The sequence below is a fragment of the Schistosoma haematobium genome, chromosome ZW (assembly GCF_000699445.3).
Source record: "Schistosoma haematobium chromosome ZW, whole genome shotgun sequence".
NCBI classification, from domain to species: domain Eukaryota; kingdom Metazoa; phylum Platyhelminthes; class Trematoda; order Strigeidida; family Schistosomatidae; genus Schistosoma; species Schistosoma haematobium.
In genome coordinates this window covers 73,063,040-73,090,823 of record NC_067195.1, presented here as the reverse complement: position 1 = coordinate 73,090,823, position 27,784 = coordinate 73,063,040, and the positions used below count along the sequence as shown (strand labels likewise).

Sequence of the window (27,784 nt, the reverse complement as noted above, 5' to 3'; positions counted from 1 at the left end):
AATATCCTTAACGATGATACCGATGTATGATTATTCAGTAAACCTATATATTTTGTAATAAAATCAACGCTTGCTGATATAATTAGAAACTTTTTATAACCATATCAGTCACATGTATAATTTCCAGTCTTATATATACTCATTTTGTTTTTTTAATTTTTATCATATATAGACATGAGATCACATGTACATCAAACTGTTTTACCTGTGGTTATAAAAGCTGATCACCCAATTCCAGTTTCATGTAGCGTTTATTATTTCGAGATAACCGTTAATGTTAAAAGTCGTTCTGGGTGAGTACACTTAATATCCATCACCTTCATATATATTTCTTGAATAATTGTGTTTAATAGTAACAAATTTCTAGTCATATCCAGTCTAATTTGTTTTTTTCTACACACCTGTGGCACAAGTGTTAACATTCTCACAGTTAATCAGACCAACTACTGATACGTTTTAAGTTACATCGTTAACTTTGTGTATACAGCGCAGTGGCGTTTTCCTTTTGGAAATAAGATGTTAGAGAAAATGTTCATTATATGTCTTATTTTCATCGGTGTTCAACTAGGCTATCGGTCGAACGAGTAGTATAATTTTGCTAATTCTCATAACATTTATCTTTGTTCGTCTCTTGCATAACTGAATATGTCGTTTACATTATGGTAGATTCGATTTCATTACTATGAAAGGAGCACTTCCTATTTTTATCGAGGTTTAACTGGTAGTCTATACTAGGTTTTATGCTTATAATTTTACTACCTCTACCATTACGGGATTTGAATCGATAATTGCATCTCTGTACTAATGTGGTATGGCAACTCAAACTGATGTACGTACGTACGAAGTTCTACGTTGTTGATGACTGACTGACTGGGGTTTTATGCTGTCAGTTATAATGGTCTAATAATAGTGTAACTCACTAATTGCAGATCTATGTACTCGGCTTTAAGCCACACGCCTTTGTGTGAGAGTTAGTGATACTGGTTAGCAACCCGAACTGACGAAAACGGAGTGGTGTTTTCATTTATTCTGATTAGAAGGCTCTGTCTTTATGAGGTAATATTTCACAGCGATGAATTAAAACAAAGTGAATTGATGCTCACTATAGTCGCATCAACGTTGGCAGACAGACACCTCGCCTATGCCACAAATGACTAAGGTTCGCAAAACTTAGCCGAGCTTTTCCAGTCAGTCAATCATCAACGTAGACCCTAGCACAATCGTGCACTGGTTCAAGTTACCATGCCACATTAGCACGAAAAGCTAAAAATAATAAGATGAATAACAAAATAGATCAAAATAACTCAGTAGCAATAATGATTAGAAAGACTAAACATTCGGAATATTATAGGCAGAGATGGATGGTGTTGGGATATTCAGAAAAATATACCAATAATTATCCTGTTAAGTCTAATGGTGTCATTGGACTTTAAATGGACATTTCCTATTGGCCAATGTTTATTTCACTTGTCAAATATTGTACAAATGTTGTTTTCTATTTTATGGTGCGATGCGGTCTGCTTGATTGGTATATAAACAGAGTATGTTTGAAATATAACGATTCATATCTCCGAGGCTGAAACTTGCGTTCTGGACTCAACTGGCTGGGCTAGACAGGGAAGCAGGGCCAATCGGGACTCTAGGTTGTTCTTACGTGTTTTACGTATCATTAATCCGATCGATAATTCGCTGCGCATCTAATCTGCAGTCCACAGTTACAACAGATGGTGGCTAGCAGTGGGATATAAGCCGCGCGTTTTGTCTTATTTGGGACTCGTCAACTAACTGTAGCTGCATTCCAGAGTTGATGTTAACTCCGAGGCTCGGACCCAGTACCTGTCCCGGAGTGAACGTCAGCTCTGGGATGCAGGTACAATCAGTTGAGGAGCCCCAAATAGGACGAAACGAGCGTCCTGGATTCCACTACTAGCCGCCATCCATCTCTGCTTATAATGCTTGTGACTCAAAGAAATCCTCATAGAATGCATATATGTCAACGAGAGACTAGTCGATCGCAGTCCTAAACATCAGTGGAAAGATTCAAACAACCAATACAAAAATGAATTCGGAATATTGTTCAAAAAGACCTAGTGGAATGGTATGTATAAACGGATACTAGAGTCCAAAGTCTATCGGAAGATGAAGAGCGAATGTGTCCTAGACTACTATAAAAGATTCTGGGCATGCTATCGAAGTCTCCAATCGTTGATCGTGGTTATAACACATCGGAGTGGCCGAGCAATCTAAGGCGCCTTCCGGGTGTTCTGGTCCACGATGTGGGCGTGTGTTCGAATCCCACCTCCAGCACATACTTTGGGCGTCGGTGGTTCAATAGCACAATGCTCGCCTGCCACGCGGGCTGGCCGGGTCCGATTCCCGGCCGACACACACCGCTTTGTCCCCAAATACCCTGGTACGGCCGAGGGTGGGGAGAGTCAGTCAGCCCTCCCTTTCGAAATGCTCTCACGTGGCCACGTGTATGCAGCCACTACCATGGAAGTCCTACTCACTGCCTTCTCTTGGCAGGGATGTTGTTTACGAAATTAAGAAAACGAAAAGCGAATGTCCGGCGCCTTAACCGGGTCAGTGGACACGGAGAGTCCACTTAGAAGAGTTGGGAAACCCTGATTCCAAACCAGTGGTGCACATGGGCTCCAGAATCCTGAAGGAACAAATGGTGTATGAACCAATCGTTGGTCACTGGCTACCATGGGACTGCATCTTCCGACGTTGCTCCACTGCTTTGTAGATCAGACCTTTAGGTCGAAGGCTCTAGATGTGGCCCCTAAGAAAACCACTTGCTTCGATCTAGGAATCCGGGCAGTATCATGCCCACACACAAACCAAGTGACTTATGTGGCGCACATGTATTGGGTACCCCTTTGTACCAATATTCATATGTTCATATAAGTAAAGAAAATAAATACAAATCCCAACCAGGTAGTTTGCATCTGGCAACCTGACTCAATCAATAACTTCATCATAGACTGGTGACATTCCTGATTCATCTGATCCTCGATTTCTTCCACCCTACTGGAGTTTCCTTAGTTTTCTTATAGTGATATATTATTTTTCAGATCTATTGACGTAGAACATAGTTCAATGTCGGTTTTAGTGGTACAGTTACATTCACACTTTATCTCTCTCGTTACTTTCCTCTCTTGCTGTGCTTGGTATAAAATATGGCAACTTGGATTGATGCAAATTCGTACCAGGTCCTACATTGTCTATGATTTTCTGGTTGATTCAGATCTTAGTATTTATAAGATTTTTTCATCTCCGCCAGTATTTTTTTTATTCATGCAAAGATATTTACATAATATTTATTTCTTGGAGTTTCTATTGATGATATTCCCTTGAAAAACAATACGATTTAAACAATAAATCTGCAATACATATGTCAGTCAGTCGGCAACAACGTAGAACTTCGTATGTACGTACATCGATTCAAGTTGCCATACCACATTGGCACAAAGATACGATTGTCGAATCAAATCCCATTGTGGTAGAGATAGTAAAAGTATAAGCAGTATTCGGGAACATTAGGGTTTGAAGATGTTATTCAAGGAGTATAATCCGGTGAAATAAACTATGAAAGAGATATAAAAGGGACATGAAAAATTCAAAAAGTTAGGATTTGGGAGGACACTTTTGAGCCATGTCATTCAAGGTCTCTAGCTGTCGGTTGCTATCGTTTCGTGGATCCCAACCAGTTAATCTTCACCTACGAACATGGCTCAGTCTACTTGTCAGTGACTTCATGGATTTGTGCCATGTTTTAGTCTGGCCGCCCCTAGCTTTCTTCCAACCTACTCCTACATCTTAAAACATCGCTTGTCGGGGCAATCGGTGGTTGGACATACGTAACACGTGTCCCAGCCATCTCAACTGATGAAGTTTCACTACGTCATCAATTGATTTGCCATCCTTACCTAGTACCAGTTTCCTAACAATTGGGAAACTGAAGTATGGCTATAGTCAGTTGAATCGATCCCTAAAGTGGTCTGCTTTCCTGGATTGAGAATGAATAATATGTCCATCTTTTTCAGAGATAGTTTCGCTAACAGTCGGGTTCCTAATACCGGTTTCCTTGAAAAGTCTGAACAGTTGTCTGCTGTTACCCATTGCCTCTGCCTTTTCCATCTCTTTTGCTGTCGCTACCCACCACTGTTCTCCATCATTGCGTAGGCTTGTTATCAGCCTGCGCTCAAGCTGACTCCGCTCTTCGTCATGTTCATAGCCAGATAGGATGAGTTTTCGAACATCTATCAGTGCGGTAGGTACTGTTGAGATCCAGTATTTCTCCCTAACCTTATGGTTTACCTTACTAACAGATATCACTGCTGTTTTCATAGCTTTTCGGATATCGTTCCACGCTGCCTCGGGGTGGGCATCACTTACATGGCTGCCTAACTGTTTTTCTAGTTGTTCGTGAAACATATCCTTAGCTTGGGTATCACTAAGTAGAACCCTGAGAGGTTTACTTGCAGTGTCTTTCCTACGTCCAGTAAGATTAAGAAAAATACGCGTTCTCACTAGAGCATTATCTGAATCTAGGCGTGTGCTCCAGAACAAGCGACAGTCTGCTATCGAGCCCCTCCATCGGTAGCTGATAGCGATGTGATCTATTTGGGTCCAACGTTGGGACGAATTAGGGGGTCACCATGTAAAAATATGTTTTTCCTTATGCTTAAAGTTAGTGTTTGCAAGAAACAGGCGGTTATCTGAGCATAGCTGCAACAGACAGAACAATACAAAATAAAAGGATATCATTGTTTAAATATTAATTCAACCACAGTTTCATTAAATTTAACGGGCTCAAGCATTAGCTTAAATTGTCTTGAAGAAGTGATTGCAACAATGATCATTATGTGTTACAGATTTCAATACGTGAAGCTTTTAATTAGTCGCCTATTTTTCACTACTGGTTCACATTTCTAATGATGTGGATGTATATTAATTGATGACGCTGAACCAAGGTCATTTTACAGAATGACTTCAATAAAGTTGTTTTTATGGAGGAGCAGTTTAATAAACGAGTTCCGGACTGTTGAAATGAATAAATATACTGCTGATCGATAAATCAAATCAGTGATAAGTGATCGGGTGACGGCCACTCATATGATCAGGTTATAGACTCAAACTCCCGAATGTAAAGATGTTAAAAATAAGACTATTTATTAGTCAGTAGAATAATTGTTTTCGTAAGATGACAGCGTCTTTCCTACGTCCAGTAAGACCCAGTCTATGTGACCACCTAGACTGGTGGTCACAGTGTAACTGGGTCGATAGAATTCGCTTGGCACTAAGAAGGACATGGCATACATGACATTGATCACCACACAGTGATCAATCAATTGCAAATAGGTGTGGGATTGATTTCTTACATAAAATAAACTAATCTGATCGAAATCCCTATAGCTTAGTCCTAAGATAAGGATATCAAGAGTATTTTTCGTGAATACACGAAAGTAGATTTCTGAAGCTATCATCGGAAGTAGTTGGAAACTCATCTCAGCAGATTTCAAACGTGATGGAAAAATAAAATCTGAAAGTGGACTGATTAAAAGTTCATGCAATGATGGACAACAAAGGCAAACGGAACGTAAAAGACCGTCCCATCAGGTTATGAGTCAGGTGTTCAGACCCACCGAAGAAACTGGAATTATGAAATAGTTAATGACATTCTCTCAAAGAAAGATGGAGTAGTGGTCTATCCTCATCCCAAAAATCTGGAACAATAGTCATCAATCTAATTCCTCTTCGTAATCAATATCCCACTAATTTCTCTATCTGTTAATCTTATAAGTTATATGTTTAATCGAAATGTGAAGTGTTTTCTGTAACTGTTGGTACTTTAGTTACTAGAATATACTGAAATACAACTGAATGTCTTGCTATGTATTTCTTACGACTAAAATTATTTGTGACTTAATGCCAGACAGTATTTATACGACTCTTTTGATCGGTGGCTTATCGGTTAGAGCATGCAACTCCCCAGGTTCAAACTCCATTCCATTTACTCCAGTTTTGACTACTGTATAATATCATTAATCCTCACATTTAAAGTGTGGCTTATACTCAAGTATATTGTGAGCGAGTTATCTTAATCTTTTTGAACAATTAGTCATCACTTTCTCCTAATAATTATCAGCTTATAGCCTAACAGCTAGGTTCACTTTCACTTTAGTATTTAAATAATTGTACCAATTTTTTGTTACACTATATATAGTAGAATCTATATTTACTTACGTACATCATATTTATTGCTACTATTCATATTATTAGTAATGGTACTATTGTCATTTACTCAATTTTTATTCTATTTACTCTCCTTTTTCATTATACTATCTTCCTCTCCCTCAGTTTACTTGCTTTGGGTGTATGTTCATCACGTTCATCTACAAATGAATGGCCAGGTAAATTATCGATTCATTGATCTTTTATGTTCAGTTTACTTCCTTTTCAATGTATTGATTTTTACTTTATTTTTGGTTATTGTTTTGATATAATGGTAAGAAAATAAATGTATGAACAGTATCATTATGTCAGAGGAGTTTATTAGTTTACTACAATTGATCAATATGAACGGTGTGGGGATAATAAAACAACAATCAAATAAACGTGCTTTGTTCTCTTTTTTTTAATGTAGCAATATTGGTACGACAAATGTCTATTTTTATACTAAAGTGTATTGTGGCTAAAAATATTTCTTTATTGAATATAAAACTCTGCCTGTAGCTCTTCTAGAGTTATTGCAGTTTCTAAGCCCGGCTAAAGGAGGAGGGTTGGGCATGGAGTTAGCAGCCCCATCCCGTAGAAAACTAACTCGCTAAAAAACCCTAACCAGAGGAAATAATTCAAACCATTTAAACTCTACTCTGGGAGTGAGAAGGTCTTCATTTAGAATAAATATGACGCCTCATGGTGAAAGCCGAGTTCCTTCGGAAGCCACGAGGCCGATGCCCCTTCTAACAACCACAGCAACGATTTTTATAGGTACATGGAACGTACGGACAATGTGGGAGACCTGGAAGATCAGTGAAATAGCAACGGAAATGAGGAGATAAAACTTGGCAGTACTGCGAACCAGCGAAACCCATTGGACCCAAGCTGGACAACAAAGGCTAAATACGGGAGAGATGCTGCTATACTCCGGTCACGAAAAGGAAAATGCTTCACACACTCAGGAAGTCGCCCCAATGCTGTCCAGAGTGTCACGAAATGCACTTGTAGAATGGGAATCTCACGGATCCAGAATCACCAAAGCATCATTCAAAACAAAGAAGGAGGTGATCACAATGAATATTATCCAGTGTTATGCACCCATCAATGATAGCAACGACGACATTAAAGATCAATTCTTTGAGAGGCTGCAATCAATCATAGAGAAGTGCCCAAGAAAGGACCTCACCATTTTGATAGGAGATCTAACCGCCAAAAACGGAATAGACAACACCGGATATGAAGATATCATGGGACGACATGGATTAACTGGGTGAGAGAAACGGAAATGGGGAAAGATTTGCAAATCTGTGTGCATTCAACAAATTGATCATAGGCGGCACAATACTACCACACAAACGTATACACAAAGCTACATGGATCTCATCGGACCACACCACAGAGAACCAGATAGATCATTTTTGGCATCAATAATAAGTTCTGAAGGACAATGGAAGATGTGAGAAGCAGGAGAGAAGCTGATGTAGCTTCAGATCATAACCTAGTTGTGGCCAATCTAAAACTGAAGCTAAAGGAGAACTGAACAACTGGACAAACAGCACTACAGAGGTTCAATACAGCCTTCCTTCGAGATACTGACAAACTCCATGAATTCAAGATAGCTCTCAACAACATGTTGCAAACTTTACAGGATCTACTGAAGGGAGAAGAAACTTCTATGGAGGACAACTGGAAAGGTATCAAAGAAGCACTAACTTCAACGTGTCCAGAGGTTCAGTTCTGGGCCTGAAGAAGCATCATAAGGAATGGATCTGTATAGAAACACTGGACAGGATGAAAGATAGGAAGAACAAGAAGACAGCAATTAACAACAGCCGAACACGAACAAAGAAAGTTCAAGCACAAGGTGAGTATATAGAAGCAAACAAGCAAGTGAAGAAGAGCATTAGAGCCAACAAGCAGAAATACGTTGAACAACTAGAAAAGACGGCGGAAAACGTTTCAAGAGAAGGAAATATGAAACTGCTTTACGATACAACGAAGAAACTAACAGGGAAATACACTAAACCAGAGAGACCGGTCAAGGACAAATAAGGCAGGCCAATCACTGAAATTCAACAACAACGGAACAGATGGGTAGAATACTTCGTGGAACTCCTGAATAGACCGGCTCCAATGAATCCACCGGACATCGAAGCAGCGCACACAGATCTTCCTATAGATGTCAATCCACCAACGACAGAATAAATCAGGATGGCCGGTCATCAGACAAATCAAGAGCGGGAAAGTAGCAGGACCCGACAACATACCAGCTGAAGCACTGAAGTCAGACATCGAAGTAACTACAAAACATGCTTCACCTTCTATTCAAAAAGATTTGGGAGGAGGAACAAGTGCCGATGGACTGGAAAGAAGGATACCTCATCAAGATTCCAAAGAAAGGAGATCTGAGCAAATGTGAAAACTACAGAGGCATTACACTACTATCAGTACCAGGAAAAGTCTTTAACAGAGTGTTGCTGAACCGGATGAAAGATGCAGTAGACGCCCAACTTCGAGATCAACAAGCTGGATTCCGTAAGGATCGGTCGTGAACAAACCAAATTGCGACACTACGGATCATCGTCGAACAATCAATTGAGTGAAACTCGTCACTATACATCAACTTCATTGATTATGAAAAGGCATTCGACAGTGTAGATAGGAGAACGTTATGGAAACTTCTTCGACACTACGGAGTTCCTGAGAAGATTGTCAATATTATCCGGAACTTATACGACGGATTACAGTGCAAAGTAGTGCATGGAGGACAGCTGATAGACGCATCCCAAGTAAGGACCGGAGTCAGACAAGGCTGTCTACCCTCTCCTTTCCTCTTTCTTCTGGTTGTCGATTGGATTATGAAGACCTCGACATTTGAGGGAAAACGCGGAATGCAATGGACATCTCAAAACCAATTAGACGATTTGGACTATGCAGATGACCTGGCCCTCCTATCGCATACACACGAACAAATGCAGATAAAGACAACCAGTGTAGCAGCAGTCTCTGCATCAGTAGGCTCAACATACACAAGGGGAAAACTAAGGTCCTCAAATTCAAAACGCAGAACAGCGATCCAATCACTCTTGATGGCGAAACTCTGGAAGATGTAGAATCCTTCACATACCTGGGAAGCATCATCGATGAACAAGGAGGTTCAGATGCAGATGTAAAGGCGAGGATTGGCAAAGGAAAGGGTCACATTCCTTCAATTGAAGAGCATATGGAACCAAAAATAACTGTCAACCCATATCAAACGCAGAGTCATTATTACAGACGTTGAGACAGTTCTACTGTACGGAGCTGGAACTTGGAGAACTACTACAACCATTATCAAGATGGTGCAAGTATTTATAGATGGTTGTCTACGCAAGATACTCAACATCCATTGACCGGATACCATCAGTAACAGCCTTCTGTGAGGGAGAACAATCCAGCTGACGAAGAAATTAGGAAAAGACAATGGAAATGGATAGGACATATATTACGCAAATCACCAAACTGCATCACGAGGCAAGCCTTAACTTGGAATCCTGAAGGAAAGCGGAAAAGAGGAAGGCCAAAGAACACATTACATCGGGAAATAGAAGCAGATATGGAAAGGATGAGTAACAATTGGAAGGAGTTGGAAAGGATTGCCCAGGAGAGGGTTGGATGGAGAATGCTAGTGAGCGGCCTATGCTCCTTCACGAGAAGTAAAATGCTTAAGTAAGTATTGAATATGATATTTATTGCTTTATAGTGGGAAGAAAAGCTGAATGATGTATCTAGCCATGTATAACAATAGCAAGAGATAGAGGGAGAGGGAAGAGTATAACAATAAATAATGTGTTGTGGATTATTGATTAATGAAACAATTGTTTAACCGTTTCTAAAAGTTTTATGTTAAAGCGGAAGTGTAACTATTGTGTTTTTGTTTGTCGAGATTATGTATACATTCTTTGTTATAATAGCAATAATTCATCGATGATGTGATTAGCTTAACTCTGAGTCATTTAAACTATGTACAGCTGTAGAATAATCTTGTTGCTTGGACTATAGTCGTTCCCTTTTTAATACTCGAACTGTAGACTAATGGACTTACTTACACCTGTTACTCCTCGTGAAGGAGCATAGGTCGCTCACCAGCATTCTCCATCCAACCCTGTCCTGGGCAATCCTTTCCAGCTCCTTCCAGTTGTAATTCATCCTTTTCATATCTGCTTCTATTATCCGACGTAATGTGTTCTTTGGCCTTCGTAGACTAATGGAGATCGAAGCTTATTCGTTATTGGCTAAAATTTACTGATATTTTGGTTTTCCAAATAAACATTTTGGTTAATGGGTGGACAAACAACTTATCATCAGCCTGGTACCATCCAGCTTAAAGGTGACCTTTAATATTGGTCTATTTCATATTCTAAATTGTCAGCTACTAGGTATAATACCATCGGATCTTAGCTAAATACATTGAGGAGTCTTCTGACTTTGGCTCTATAGTGAACACGGAAGATATTTCACTCGGTTTAATAGTAAACGTTCTTGGAGAATTCTCACCCAGGTGACAGATTGATGATGAATTCTCTGTACGTCACTAAAATCGTTAACATTAGTATTTGTTATCCAAAAGACATTTTTAGTGTCTTCGGTAAACGTGTCTATTGTCCGATTAACTTCAAAGTGCAAATGCTGAAGGTAGGAAGTTTAATTGGCACGTGTGCTTTCAGAATAGATGTACGAGATTCTACACTGAGTGAAAGCTCTTTGAAAACAACCACTTATCGATATAAAACTTTATGGTATAATCGAATTTTCAACAGAAACTACGACTTTTTGGGGTATGAATAAACAAAGTGGGAATAAAATAACACAGAGATGATTTCGTTCTTATTCATTATACTTGTATTCGTGAAAAAAATGTTTATCAAACCAGTTAATTATGTTTTGTTTACTGAATTATCATGATTTGCTTGATGCCACTGGCATGCTCAAAATATAAAGGATAACTTCTATAGGAGATCAACTTCCAAGTCTTCATGTAGGATCTGGTATCGACATTATGTTTATCCTTTGTTTGGTCCCTTGAAGTCCCGGATATAAACCCTCTCTATTCATTGATATATCTGAGGAACCAGATGTCTGCTTTCAGCTTTGTGAGGATACCATTACCACTTGTCTAAACAATTAGTACTAATTCCTTAGGATATAATATCAGCACATTTCTCTATACAAGTATTTTTTAGCGAAAATAGGCTCTTCTTTATCAACTATGCTATGGTATATTGAATTGGTTAATATTGTGTGGACATGGTTTTTATTAATTATGTGTTTATTTTCACTATACATAAGCAGAATATGGTGTTTACAATTGCCTGTTGAAGTTGTGGTGGTCAATGTCATATTTATCCTTAATCCTTTAGTTTTAATCCAATTATGTCGATCAATTTGCAATATGGCTCCTAGCCTAAGTGACTTGATATCGCGTTCACTATGTTTCAGTGTTAGGTGGTTGGAGCTAGGTAGTCAGCATGACACCCTAGTCCTGTATTTCGTGCTAGCTCCCAATCGTATACAAGGAGTACCTATAATCTTATTGAAGCTGATGCTCACTGTGGTATTCTAACACATGTCCCTCACCTTCATAATCTGAAAGATGCTGTGTAAATATATTTTAGTTAATCTTTATTCATTAACAAAGGGGAAATAAAATAGCTTTTTATCTGTTTTTCTTCCTGTTCTCTTTTTCGATTCTACTAATTCAATATTAAATAAACAATAATAATAATTACAGGGATGGAATTTACATCGTATGGTTACCACAGTAATAGCGGAACAATTTATCATAATTCCAAAGAACTACCCATTTCTGCGCCTAGTTTTGGTGAATCGGATATAATTGGTTGCGGTGTGAATTTTGTTAATAATTCTGTTTTTTTCACAAAAAATGGTGTATTCGTTGGACCAATAAGTGCTGGTAAAAAGTTGGTGAGTTTTATGTTTTATAAAAAATGAATTTTTGGAGGATAATGGTTTCTTATTTATGAGATTAAGTTTACGAATTTCTCAGTGTAAATAATATCTGTTATTTAGTGTATAATTATTATAGTCCAATAAGCATTCCATGAATGACATTGGTGTGCCCTCATCTTAATTATTAAATCATTCACCTCCACTCTCCTCTACTTTATCCTTCCGATCTTTATTACAGAAACAAATTTTCGAGCAGTGGAACCTCTCCAGTAAATTTCTAACAAACCACCTATTTGAATTTAAGTGATTTTATATTCATTAATAAGCGTCAAATCATGATGTTCTATTTCTTGTGTTAGTCTGTGTATTAATTTGGTCTTTTTAATGTAACATAGTAGAATATTAACATTTATGGCTCATATTTAATTGTTTTGGTTAATCAACTAAATATTGCTATGATTCTTAATCTCAAATACAATACGCTTAATTCAATGTAAACCATTTTAAGTGTCTATAAATGAGACGTTACTTTATAAGTTTGTGAGTGAATCTATGTGCACTCAACGTGTTTCTTCGAAACAATAATAACTAATCTCCCACGCTGAAAGATACATAAACAGTATCTTCCTCTAAGTCTTACACATATTAGTACTGTAATGTCTATTAACCTCATGGTTTTTTGGGTGTCATTACCAAAGTCTGACTTGATAATTTCAAACAAATTGAGCATTGAGTAGATTGCTATTAATAAAGATAATGTATTTGTAATATTCCAATGAGTAAAAAAATTAACTTTTTAAATATTCTGACGTTTCGTGACTTATTGTAAGTCACTTCTTCAGAGAATAAGTCAACAAACAAAATTAAATCAAGTTTAAATAGTATAAAAGAACAAAGTAAGAATATTTGGTGCTATCAACCAAAAACAGATCTGACCAAGTCAATGTCATATCATTTCGGCTCAAGTGACTTATTTCAGGCATCGTTTTTGTTCATCTTAATTAGGGTCGTTCCATTATTATTGGTTTCTTTTTTTAAGCTGCTAAAAATAGAAAATCTTGATCTTAAAAATTCTCATTGATTATTTTACGTGGTCATTGTTGCGAGTCTCCAAGATTATATCGATAAAATTTCTAGAAGCCCAGAAAAGGCTTAAAACGCTTCTTCCAGTTAACACCAAACAGACATATCTATAAGTTACTGCTAATTTGTTGCATCCTAATTAGACAATTACTTATTTTGTTGTATTTCAGAAGCTTCTAGACAGTTACGACTACTTGCAAACCAATAAATAAACTTGTTTTCTGTGCATAAATTAACCTTGAATTAAGGCTTCTATTCTTACTTCACATCTTTTCTTTACCATTTGGTTTAAGTTTAGTAGTAGTGTGGGAGTATAGAAAGTGGCTATGAAGTTAATAGCAAGTGTTCGATTAGTAGAGATATCAGTTATTACTTATCTTAAAACCGAAGATCAATTAACATCTGTTCTTAGTGTAGGAACTTTTCAGTAGTGCATATCAGAGATCCCATAGATGATCAAACTTAACATTTTCATAAAACAACATAACTTAGTGATAATCCTGGGCTCATTAGTGACTAGCGGATTTTTCAAGGAGCTGTGTTCTATGGAATATAACAATTTAAAATTTACATACCAGTGAGGTTGAATGATGGTCGGGATATAACCCCGTTTGACTGAAATAAGATACTTTAGGCCATACTATACTAACTGGTGGTCTTTTTCTGGATCCTGCGTTGAGATCACAGATGCCAGTGATTCTGGTTCATGTTGACTTCGCTTGAGATTTGAATTTGGGTCTCGAAAGCCGATCATTCATGTAGCCATCTTAGTCATTTCATCAGTTTTATCAGTCAGTCACACCGTAATAGCATACTTGTTCGAGAATAATATTCTATGGTAAGTTAAGAAGCAACGATTTCACTGTCATGTTGTTAATATTTCAAGTTGATTACTTCACTCTTTGTGTATACTGACGTGTAATATTTCTCTCATAGTGAATTATTACACCTGTTTCTTTTATCTCTAGTGATAGATGTTAATTCCTATTATTATGGCTACAGTTCTCTGAGAATCATTTATGCTTTCTAGTAGGCTTTACCTGGACAAAATTTGGTTTTATTTTATATATTACAGTTTTGCTAGTCGAACAGCTAACGTTCACCCAGTGATATGTAGTAGTAGTCATACATTATTACGGTTTATTATCTTGTTAATCAACAGTAATCAGGCAAACAACACCGGTTCTGATCGTTTCAGTTGTGAGGTCTGGTGCAGCTTTATGCCCCGTTGGATGATACATATATAGTTTTTTTAGCTAAGTAGAAACAAAATATTTAGTGTATGTTTCATCATGGTCTACCTAATATCGATTGTTTTTATGAACCATTCCGTTATCGTGTGAATTGTGCGTAAAACTCAAATTTCTACAAACATAGTTTTAAGCTAATTAGCTATCGAGAAGCCCCAGTAAACAACTTAAGCAATAGTTTAGTCGCTTCTCTCCATTATAAATTTAAATTTATGATCTGTAGAAACCTTGGTATCTAGTTATATAAGAAGGAAATTATTGTCTTTCATACATAATATGGCTTATCATATTTATTGGTGCCCCGTGACTTGTTGGTTAAAGTGTTCGACTTCGAAAAACTGAGTCGTGAGTTTGAGCCTCACTCCATGTACTTCGGTTTAGGGGGACACAATATCATTTTTAGCTCAAAGCAGAGTACACGAATATTTAGGTTGTTAGTCAATATATCAACATGATCATCAGTACGCTTATCTGTAATATTCAACAAAATTACGAAAATGGTAATTTGCACACAGAACCAGCCTCATAATTCCAACCGACTATAGTTCAAAAGTCACTTAGTTGGATATATTATTAAGACATTAAAGATTATATGTACTCAACCAATTTATCTGGAAAAATATCACCTAACTGATGAAATGAACGTCAATTTGAAAAAATGTTGATCCTTTAACCCTCTCCACATATGAATATATACATGTGTACATATATATTAAAAAGATGGTTAAATATGTATCTTTTTAAATCACACCTTATTGTTTTAATCTTACCTCCGATACATCACATTTCTTTCTGTATTCAGCCACATCCAGTCTATCCTTGCATTGCTTTCGCCTGTCCCAATTGCCATGTGAGCGTCAATTTCGGTCATCACAAATTTGCATACAATATTGGTCAGTATATTGCTCGTGAACGTGCTGTAGCAATAAGTACAGCAGTCGATCGTAAATGTAATGATCAGTTAGCTTATGTGACAATGAGAAAGTGAGTGTTGGTTTATTCATGCTCGTTATATATATATATATATATTCCTACTTCAATGTATGTCATAAGTATTCTATTCTTTTGACCTACTTTTTCAAAACTTATCAAACATTAAAATAAATTCGTTTCGAGTGTTTTAGTGACGTTGGATGTTAGAATTTTATTTTTGTATTATTTTATTGATTTTAAGCGGGGAGATAGCGAGGGGTTTGGTTTTATTGAAATAGGTGTTTAGATAAGTGAAGACCATCTGTCTTTTTGATGCTACTTCATGATGAGAAAAGAAATCTTTAGAGGAAATATTTTTAATCGTATCAATTTCCAGTCAGCTGGTGCCTAAAAGTATTTTGTTCTTTTGCCAGTTTATATCACGTACTAATCTCGTACAATCACAACCGCATTGCGATGAACCCAAGATATTCAGGTTTCACAGCAAGCGCTTAACCTTTAGATCACTGAGCTGGTGTCCGAGTTTTTACATTTTTGATTTCAAGCCATACATGATATTGTGCTAATCATCATCAGATCATACTGATAGGTAGTTATTTCACTGCCGATATAGTTAAACTCCAATGACCATGAGTTCCCACTAAAACTGCGAGGATCGCCTCTTTGATAATTTCCACAAAACAAACCTTTTTTTTAATAAATTTGTTTATTTTCAATGTAGTACCTAGTTTGAATATGTATTGCTTCAGACTGCCACACCTCACATCAGCACGACAAGAGTTTGAAGTCAGTAAGTTATGAAGTTGGAGATAAGAATTAATTCCATACGAATTGAAGACATGAGAAGTACAGCTAAAGATTAACAAGGTACTATCGAGGTATAAGATACCACCAATGATATTTCACTCTTGACTTTGAAAGATACAGAATGCTTGGGATTGTTTCACGTCAACTATATGAAATACTTTACTACTGCTACTCCCCCAAGTTTACTCAACAGAACCATTGCACCCTCAGATAATAAATTTGCTGCTTTTGGTCTTATTCCTATTAACGTGACCTACTGAATATTGCATGATACTCTTATGGGATAGTGAACCATTAGGAACTAGGAAGCTTTACATAAGTGCTTTGTTCTAACAGTGGTTTGTACTCTGAACTTTGCACGAAGTTAGACTTGAGATTTAATGGCCACGATCACTTTAATTTGTTATATCACTCACTACAATCCAGTGGTTCTTGTTAGACAACTAATGTGTGGAATTAGCACTAAATTTTATATTCAGGTCGTAATTTCATTTACAATAGAGTAGTCTACGAGATTCCTATCTTATAATCCCTGATCTTTGAGTCAATCATATTTATTCTTTTATTTAATAATTAGCATCTAAGCATGTCATCTTACGAAAACAATTATTCTACTGACTAATAAATAGTCTTATTTTTAACATCTTTACATTCGGGAGTTTGAGTCTATAACCTGATCATATGAGTGGCCGTCACCCGATCACTTATCACTGATTTGATTTATCGATCAGCAGTATATTTATTCATTTCAACAGTCCGGAACTCGTTTATTAAACTGCTCCTCCATAAAAACAACTTTATTGAAGTCATTCTGTAAAATGACTTTGGTTCAGCGTCATCAATTAATATATATCCACATCATTAGAAATGTGAACCAGTAGTGAAAAATAGGCGACTAATTAAAAGCTTCACGTATTGAAATCTGTAACACATAATGATCATTGTTGCAATCACTTCTTCAAGACAATTTAAGCTAATGCTTGAGCCCGTTAAATTTAATGAAACTGTGGTTGAATTAATATTTAAACAATGATATCCTTTTATTTTGTATTGCTTACAAATGACGTGTTAATATTATTTGCTTTAAATCGACGTTGAACTGTGTGATCATCCTAAGGTGTTTAATTGTTAAGCATAACGATTTCTTGGATTTTATTGTGCATACTTCACACCGTTACATGGTAAAATAAATGCAGTAACTGAGACGATATTTTATTTATCTTTTTGTCTACTCTTTCTGAGATACACATGTACCTCATACTTGTGTTAATGATAGACTGCTAATATGAAAAATTACTTAATCTGCTAAGTGTCTTCGATTTCAAAGTTCACTTTATTGATGTGACTGAGTGCATTATTACGATAATAGAAATATATTTGAACTGACATGAACTCATGACAAATGCATTCGCTAAATCCAATACTTTATGTTTCAAAAGACAAAATTGAGTTTGTATTTACAAATAATTATTCTTCAAACATGCCACTTCGCAACAAACCTTTTTTTCAAAACCTATTTTATTTTTTCATTTGAACACATAAATATTGGTACAAAGGGGTACCAAATACCTATGCGCCACACAATAATAATGAGAATGGGAAGAGATAAAGAATGTAAGGTGCGTGTAAAAAGAAAAAGAACAAAAGCGACCACAAATCAGTGTATGGTAGTGAAATAATAATAATAATAATAGGGTAAACAGAAATGTACGACCAGAAAAAATTCTTTCAGTTAAAGAAGTTACGGTCACTTTTTATGAAGAAAGTAAAAGAAGATTACAGCAGGATCTCCAAGGTCGAGAAGTCTTTCTCCAGGCAACAGATTCACACTACCATTGCTTACATCCATCAGAGCTGTTTCCGGAATGTCATCGATGGCAAAGTTGAAGAGGAATGGTGAGATTTGGTAAGCCTGTCTAGCCCCACCGCTTGAATGGAACAGTAGAGAGAGGTGGTTGTATGCCCTCACTTTACCTGAGGTGTTTGTATATAGGGATTTCATGACGTTACTCGGATTCTCAGACACACCCTTCTTCAATAAACAATCCCAGAGAGCAGTGCTGTCCAACGAATCGAAGGCAGCCCTGATGTCAAGAAACACTATGATTGTTTGTTTGTGATAAGTATGGCGGTGTTCTAACATTTGGCGGAGGGTGAAGATATGATCAATACATCCTCGGCCAGAACGAAAACCAGCCTGCTTCTCGCGAATCAATCTTTCTCTGGTTTTGAACAACCTACGAGGTATGACAGAAGCCAATAGTTTGGACCAAATCGGAAGTAGACTTATCCCCCGATAGTTGTTACAGGAACAACCTGAACCCTTTATAAAGATAGAGAAAACTTTCGACTCATTCCATGATCTTGGAACATGCTCTAACTCCCAAACCTTTGTAAACAACGTCGTCAGTTCCTGAACCAAAAGGTCTCCATCATCTTTAAAATGGGCCAGAGTTCATCTGGACCCGATGATTCGTAGAGCTTCAAAAGTTGGAGTTCCTCGTGGACTTCTGCATCATTTGGTGGATCAGCCGTCACCAGCCATGGAGAGTAGGACAGTCTGGTCGATGTTATCGGGGCAGTAGACCACTGCTCCTCGACAAACTCCGCCCATCGTCCACGACGTCGTTTGATGTTAGTGATTGGCATCCCGTCATCTTCACAGATTGTTTCGCTCACACTAGACTTTTGCTGCTAGCGGCTCGGATGAGTTGGAAGAGCTTCCGGTAGTTACTAGATGTAGCTGCTGCTCCCAGATCATTAGCACGCACCGACCACCAGACTTTTCGGTCCTTACGCAAGCTTTGCCCAATTTCATTACGTAACAGTCTTCGTTTGTGGTCAAACTCACGGTCACCTGGAGTAGACCGATGGGCTTCGATGTGTTGTAAGGAGCCAGAAGAAACCAATTGCTTATAAGCTGGACGTTTCGCGAAGCCGCATTCGACTTTACTCACCATTTACATGGCGTCGTGCAATTGCAGCCAATGCTCATCCATACTTTTCGGTGGGATGTTAGCTAGCCTAGAACCTAGCTCGGTTTGATATTTAGTTGTAACAGAAGCTGCAACCAATTTACTGACATCAATCCGTTCAGGACGATGAATTTGTTGGCCACTGAAAAGTAAGGTAAGATTGGCGCAAACAAGGGCATGATCAGAGTTCAGATAGTTACTCCCCAAAAGGAACTGCAGTCTTATACGCAACCACGCCAGCGGTAGCTGATTGTGATGTGATCAGTCTGAGTCCAGGTTTGAAATGTAGAAGGAGGATGCCAGGTGGCACATCGGCGATGACTGTGCCGGCAGTTAGTGCTAGCCAGAAACAAGTTGTGGTCTGCGCATAGTTGCAGTAGGCGGTCCTCATTATCTGACCTGCGACCAACAAGTCCCCATTGACCTCCTAAACGACTCTCTTCTGTATCTAGACGCCTGACCTGAGCCTTCAGATCTCCGGCTAGTACTACATTATCTGTCGAATGCAATTTCTGTAGAAGAACTGTTATTTGGTGTTAAAACTCATCCTTGATTGCATTCGGGCTGCAATCTGTCGGGGCATAGGCGGAGATGACGAGAAGACATCGTTTCTCACACTGATTTCTTCTTGTTTTGATGGAACTTCCTAATAGAACAGCACATAACCGACTGTTAATGGGGGCCCAGTCGATTAGTGCTGCCTCGGCTCCAGCGCTTAGTGCGACACCAGTGCCAGTAAAACCGGACGAAGATGCCACAGGTTCCCCGGATAAACGCACGTGAAACAAGCTTTCACTGGTGTCTTGAATACCTATCCTGGATAGGCAACAAACACCGATATTAAGACTTTCTAAAGACATAGCCAACTCTATCTGTTATCCGATCTGCATTAGTGTGCGAACATGCCCCCAAATGCCCTGGTACGACCGAGAGTGGGTAGAGTCTGCTCTCCTTCTCAAAATGCTCTCACACGGACACGCGTATATAGCCTGTGCCAGGGAAGTCCTACTCACTGCCTTCTCGTGGCTGGGGTATTGTTTACGAAATTAAGAAAACGAAAAGCGAATGTCCGGCGCCTTAACCGGGTTGGTGGACACGGAGAGTCCACCTAGAAGAGTTGGAAAACCCTGATTCCAAACCAGTGGTGCACATGGGCTCCAGAATCCTGAAGGAACAAATGGTGTATGAACCAATCGTTGGTCACTGGCTACCATGGGACTGCATCTTCCGACGTTGCTCCACTGCTTTGTAGATCAGACCTTTAGGTCGAAGGCTCTAGATGTGGCCCCTAAGAAAACCACCTGCTTCAGTTTGGGCACCCGGGTAGTATTACAGTCCTTATACAAATCAAATGAGATTTGTGTGGCGCATATGTATTTGGTGCCTCCTTGTACCAATATCTATGTGTTAAAATAATAGTAATAATAAATAGTGTGCGAACGTTCAAGGAATCTAGTTTGAATGGCGTGCGTGGTTTCAGAAAGACTGTTTCAGTATTCGTATCCGCTGGAAGCATTCAATTTTCAGCCAGTCAGTAACTCGAGATCGTTTAAATAGAACAGAGTTTATACCATGTGTGTGTTGCTGTATAAGTTGAAAAATAAGGATACACAAGGTGGGAATAAAAAAGAGTGGACAAGTGACGTAGTATATAAAAAGAATAGAATAAAAAATGAATGTGAGTTGTCTGACTTTTAATCGAGTAGAGAATAGTATTTTCACTAATTTTCGTCAATTTATTGATGTGTGCTGTGATACTGCCCAGGTGCTCAAACTGGAGCAAGTGGTTTTCTTCGGGGGTCACATCCAGAGCCTTTGATTTATAGCTCTAATCCACAAGCAGTGGAGAAACGTCAGGAGATGCAGTCCCATGGTAGCCGGTGACCAACAGTAGGTTCATACGCAATTTGTTCCCTCAGGATCCTGGAGCCCATGTGACCATTGGTTTTGGAATTAGGGTTTTCCAACTCCTGTAGGTGGATCCTCCGTATGCACCAACTCAGTCAAATCACCGACGTTTGCTTTTCGTCCTCTCAATTTCGTCAACAACGCCGGTGCGGCGAGAAGGCAGTGAGTAGGACTTCCCTGGAAGTGGTTGTATGCACGAGGACATGTGAGAAAATTTCGAGAGGGAGAGCTGACTGACTCTCCCCACTCTCGGTCGTACCATGGCATTTGGCAACCAATCGCGGAATAGTAGTAGTATGAGTCAAAATCTAGGAAACTTTCTATTTAAACAATCAACAGTCTAAAATTTTAATCTAACCACTTTCTATCAGTTATAATCTCAACAGATTTCTTATGTAGTATCTAATCGTGGAAATAACTATGGATATTTTAAAGCAATAATTATCATTTACTAGGATTAGGAGATTGAATTATCAATTGTGAAATCACTGTGCTTCATTACTTCACCTCAGTTCATGAAATTTTTTAATTGTATACACTAGTAGTGTAGCATCATTGTAGCCTAGTAATATTTTATTACACTATATTAGGATGTTCTATCGTGTTTGCAAACCTTATTGATCTGTCTCATTTTTATAGTTTGATTGCGATCAGTTTGTAAGCTTAATAAAGTTTTGTTTCTATATTATTTCCATACTCATCCGTCATGTGCTTATTTTTGTCACTATTACCTGGATGTATACTCGAATGAGTGTTTACAAGTCTACGTACTCATCGATTTTGTGCGTAATTAATTTAAGTGTATTAAATTATGTAAGTAATAAGAATGCATAATGTATAACATTGTCATTTTTCGCAGTACAGAATCAAACAGCTTTCTCTATCTGTCTGTCTCTCTCTCTCTCATTCTGGTGAGCATATCGATTAACTCTAGGGTACATTGTTAATGAAATACACATATTTATTAAGCTTTGTACGAATTTATCCAACTAATTTAATGAAAAAGTCTGTTATATAGAGAAATGTTTTGTTCATATTTCCATTCTATTTGTTACTTGTTAATCTTTGAATGATTTTACAATTAATATGATATTCTTCTCTAGTCGATCATATCATATGCTTGTATCCTAGTAATCATGCGAAAAAAGTGAAGCTAATTCTCGTCATTATCAAGTATCTTTCGATTGTAACCTATTTTTTAAAATTACTATTTATAGAAGTTGTATCATGGCAATTAAAATGGTTTGTTCAAGCAAAAATCCATAGTAATATAATCTAACTTTTGGTAATTAACTGAGTCAGTACAAATCAATATATATATATATATATATATATATATATATATATATATATGGTGATAGAGAAGTAGGCAATTGATGGTATTATCTAGAGACAATGAATTTTTGACGATCAATAATTTAATTAAGCGAATTCACACACAGGTTAAGCGTTCGTGCGCGAGAAAGAATGTCCTGGGTTCTAGTTCCGCATACGGGATCGTGGGTGAGCACTGCTAAGGAGTCCCATACTAGGACGAAACGGCTGTTTAATGATTTTATGTTTTCAATAGTGATCTAGCTTACATTGACACATGAATTCAACTATTAAAATTTATATAAGTACTAGGTGATCGTAATACTACGGTATCATTTAATCCTGAATAAGAAAAGCGATTTAATTGGTTATATTCATTTTCATAAGCCAATGAACACAATCACATTTAGTAAATCAGTAATTCAATCATCGAAGTGTGAACAGCATTCTTTTTAGTTCATCTTTTTTGAATAGTTCAACTTTCACGCATTGGATTTCAAGTTGTAAGTTTAAACACTCAGCTGAAGAATTGCCAACTCGTGTATACAAAAATCTCTATAACATAAATTCAAGTTATAGGTTACTTACTTGAACTAAATTAAACTAATTAACCTTGTGAACTAAATCTGTCATTGATCAATATCTATTTTTGTTCATGATGTTCATGCGAAAAAAATTCAATCAGTTCCAGTGAGGTACACTTTTCTTTCTAGTGAATTTAAATAATCTTCACTGAACATGTAGAAGTCTGGCCATAAAAAGATTGAATGATATTTCATTCATTCTAATTTTAAAATCTTCTTATATATATCCAAGTATAATTGATTAGTTGTCCACTATGTACACGTAAACATGACCTAATTTCTTTCCATGATGTTTTTTTTGTTAGCACTAGTATTCGTGAAGGGTTTTCCTCTATGAGTTGGTCGTCTTTACTCAATGTTGTAACCCCTAGTGATAGTTTCTACATTAATGTTTTTCTTCGTCTCTTGGCCCACCTATTTCTGACTCACTATATAAGTAGACTCCACATGAGATAAGTTTAACTAAGAGATCAATAGGTATCAAAACTCTATGCTAAAATGGAGTCTTAATATCATTAAAATCTTTTGCTAATTAATTTCCGCCTACGTTTTTCATAAAATACATTTTATAGTGACTAATGTTTATGACAATAATTAAAAAAAGTCACTTTGTTTTCGTTATATTTCTCTGAAGTATCGGAGATTTTCTGTAATCGATATTTAGTTATTACGTAAGGTTAACGTTAATCAACATAAGTTTAAATATAATATTCGGACCATTTTTGTAATCATTACTTAAAACCTGTTAAAATATACTTTGTAGCTGACGGATATCTTTAACTCTTACACTTAGGGCGTTACTTATACTCGGTTACATAAGTTTTAACTTAGTTACTAAATCATCTTCTCATGTAGCTTCACTTAATTTCCTTCGAAAATTCGTGTGATAACATTATTGCTGGTTGAGAACAATTAGTATAAAGTTATGTACTTGTTTTACGCTACTTAGAACTCATTATCAAGGCAAATGAACAATCTTGGGGGAACTGATCCAATTTCTAGAATTCAGGTATGTGTCACTCGATTTCACTGTCAGTGACATCACCATTGAGCTAATTCGATTGTTGCCAACATCTTGTAAGACTGAAACGCTAACATCAATTGTTTAGCGAATAACTGCTAATTTCATATTGTCTATTCCTTAACAGTGATCAGATTCGACCGATTCCACTAAAAACATCAGTTCTTTCAAGATTACAGGTAAATCGCACTGATAAGTCCCGACTACCAAAAATAAAACTAAGAGCGCTGCCTACCGAATGCATTCAACTGTCCAACATAGTGCTCCAAGATGTCCAATCATTTAAACTAGCGGCCACTTCTTGCAACTTGATTCTATTGTATTTGATCAACACTAGGAACTAAGTAAAGATGATATTGTTTATTGATGGATAATTAACTTATATTGATGATAATTAATCTGTCCTTATAAATCAAGTTGAGCTCATAGCCGGCCACATAAATATCACTTCTATTGGTTGATTATTTCATAATAATTCTTATTGTACCTCGATTTATGATATATATATTTTTAATGAATACTGATAATAATAATATCATGAACTTTTAAGAACCGTTTTTCCTGTTTACATCAACATTGCCCGATAATATCCATGTCAGTTGTGTATTGTATCACATGCAATAAAATATGATATTCTATCAATTCTAATCAACCTATATAAGCACACATGAGATTGAATTACTTCTGTCCTATTAGTATTATTATTCGATCTTATCTTTCCTGTATTTGTTTGTCTATTGTTTTTATTATATTCTAAACACTCACATGACAATTTATATGACATAAAATATAATTATTAATTCTTTTTCTTATCCCTTTCCAATCGTTCATTTTATTTACTGTGTTATTTATTAGTTAAGTTGTAATTACAGCACAAATGAATTCTTAAACGGTGATTAACATACTATTTTAGTGATTTAATGTGGATTGGACAATAGTTACAATACTCTAAGAAACGCTTGAGCTATTTACAAAAGAATTTAAAATGAAACTAAATTGTTTTACTCTAGTAATTTCTCTAATCTAGGTTATAGTTCGTATAATACTTCAGAAATTGTTTTTTATGTTATTCGTTTTAATGATATACGTAGGTTACTGGTATTCAATCACAGGTGTCTACACAGCATTGCTTCTGTATTTTGGGACCACAGAGTAAACTATGCCTGGATTAGGAATGGAGTACTAGATAAAGATGAGAAATCGATTAATGAGGTAGTAAATCTTCATCATGATAGAGAAGATTTGTAGCTCAGGTGGGTGATTTTGATGGATTTTTGTTCTCTGAGCTGGATGGTTTGGTCGTGGAGCTTTCAGATAGAAGTCTATCCGAAGTTTGTGCCGATGATGTCGTTCAGAAGAACGATGAAAGCTCCACGATTAAACCATCCAGCTCAGAGAACAAAAATCCATCAAAATCTTCATCAGCTGAGGTAGTTGGGACATATGTTACGTATGCCCAGCCACCGTCTACCTCGGCGGGCGATGTTTTCTGGTGCAGGAGCAGGTTGGAAGGAAGCTAGAGAATCGTCAAACTAAAACATGGCATCTGTTCATGTAGCCACATGGAATCAGACTAAGCCATGTTATTAGGTACAGACAACCTGGTTGGGTTCCATGTGATTATCCTAATAAATGATTAGAGACCTTGAATAGCATGGTTCAAAATCATCGTATCTTGGATGCCTAGTCTTTCCTGTTATCACTGATACTGTTACTATCTTTACTATTCTGAGACAATTATATAAGACTTTCTTAGCTTTTGCCACTTTACACGATATTCTCTGCTCATCAAAGGTTGAGTATGCTGTATAGCAGTTCTCTATGTATTACTTTATTACTGTGGGAATTGAAAACATCTTTAGGCTCTTAGTATTCAGTGCCCTCCAAGGATTGCTTGCGTATGGTAAAATCGTCTAATAATTAATCCTGAGTTTATGCGTAGTGTTTTGGGTGGAAACTTATGCAGTAGGATTTTACAATCTAATAAATAGATTTTTGATCATTAAATGAAAGGAAAGAATGCTGATCAGTGAATTATATGAAGTTGCTCAGTGCTGACCGAATCATTGATGTAAACTCTTGAATTGTTTGAGATTAAAAATATGACTATTAGCCAGAGTAATAGGTTTTTCTCCAATAAAGTAGCATTCTTATATACAAAATATTTAACTCGAAAAAAAATGTTATTAAGTATCATAGCCAATTGGAGAAATTCAGTTTTGTAGGTCAGTCATTCTAAAAACAACTAACATGTTGCTCATCGTTTCAGAAGCAGCCATTGTATTCTGATAAGGCCATAAACTTTCAACCAATAAGCTAGCTGAGTGATCAATGTTCCATTGGAATAGCTGCATTATTTCCAAATGACGAAAATGCCATAGTTGTCTATTATTGATGGGGAAATTCTCCTTGGTTCTCTACACATTTCATTTTTACAGCTAGAAAAAAAGCACTTTGTAAATTTTCAATTTTCCATCATGATTCCAGTGTCTTTTTAGATCGTTTCCTACGTCATATTAAACAAATAAATTGTCGTCTAAATAAGTAATATTTTACGTATAGTTATCGTTATTATTCTGATTTTTATCAGTGGTATTCGGATTAAACTTAATAATAACAACTCATTATTCCAGTTTTCAAGGAATGTACTTATTTCATGTGTGGTTATATATATATTGCGTCATCACAAATACCGTTTGATGTGACTATTACGAACAGTCACTTATATTTACAGGATTGTTTTATTGGTTGGTTAAGTTGTTTACGTAATTGATTAAAAAGTGTTTATTTTCAATTCAAATCAGTTTAGAATGGTCGATTATGTTTGATGTTTGGTTGTTGTCTCAATTATTTATAACTCGGTGATCAAAATAGAAAACAATTGACTGTTAGGATCAAGTTCAACATGTTTTTCTCCTCTACCTCCTCCTCCTTCTCTTCTTCTTCTTCTTCTTCTTCTTCTTCTTCTTCTTCTTCTACGTTTGTTTAGTGTTATCGTCATTTTTTCGTTAGTCTTGTTCATTCTACGCTAGCTTCTTTTCGATAATTCTGTTAATACGGAAGAGAAAAATATTGATTGTTATGAATGATTTTCGATCCTGTAATCGTCACTTAATTCGTCTGTCCATCATAGATTTATCGAAAATTCAATAAACATATCCAATGTGGAAATAATACACTTATTTTATACATGAGGAGTGTTTAAAGTTGGAGTATTATTGACGAAATGTGCTTGTATTATTTTTTTGAACCATTTTGATACAGTATTTTTTTTATAAGGTTTCACTCGTAAACGGTCTAAAATCGATTATCATACCACTTAATAGTTGAGTCGAAATTCAGGTATTTTATCAACCAAGTTTAGGCCACATTGTGTGTGTTCTTATACGTATGAGTGAGACAGTGATACTGTTATTCAGTTACTGAAACTGAAGTAAGGGAGGAGTAGTGTTTGTGAAGTTGGCACTTTCTCGAAAGTCTGTCTTTAGCAATAATTTTTTTATGTACTGAATAATCATTCATTTTCCACATCATACTACTCGTCCAAGTCACATGATGATTCGTTATGAGAATAAAGTTTGCTTGACACACACATACACAATATCGATATCATTAACGTCAGTTTGATTACGGATATATATATATATATATATATATATATATATATATAGTACCTTTAGTTTCAAGGATATTGTTCTTCGTCAACCTCGTTGGTTCGGCAAAGCATTAGAA

At 36.7% G+C, this 27,784-nt stretch overlaps 1 protein-coding gene across 2 annotated transcripts in view; it reads left to right on the top strand.

Annotated features, from left to right (window-relative positions):
• The window catches only part of RANBP9_2 (Ran-binding protein 9), a gene marked incomplete at its 3' end in the record, with an annotated part of 52,659 nt that overhangs the window by 4,693 nt on the left and 20,182 nt on the right, over positions 1-27,784 (top strand). For both annotated transcript variants that reach the window (XM_051212248.1, XM_035732630.2), the window contains exons 2-5: positions 173-293; positions 6,367-6,419; positions 11,999-12,192; positions 15,313-15,494. In XM_051212248.1, the coding sequence (XP_051072404.1) occupies positions 173-293; positions 6,367-6,419; positions 11,999-12,192; positions 15,313-15,494 (550 nt within the window). The remainder of the gene's footprint in view (positions 1-172; positions 294-6,366; positions 6,420-11,998; positions 12,193-15,312; positions 15,495-27,784) is intronic.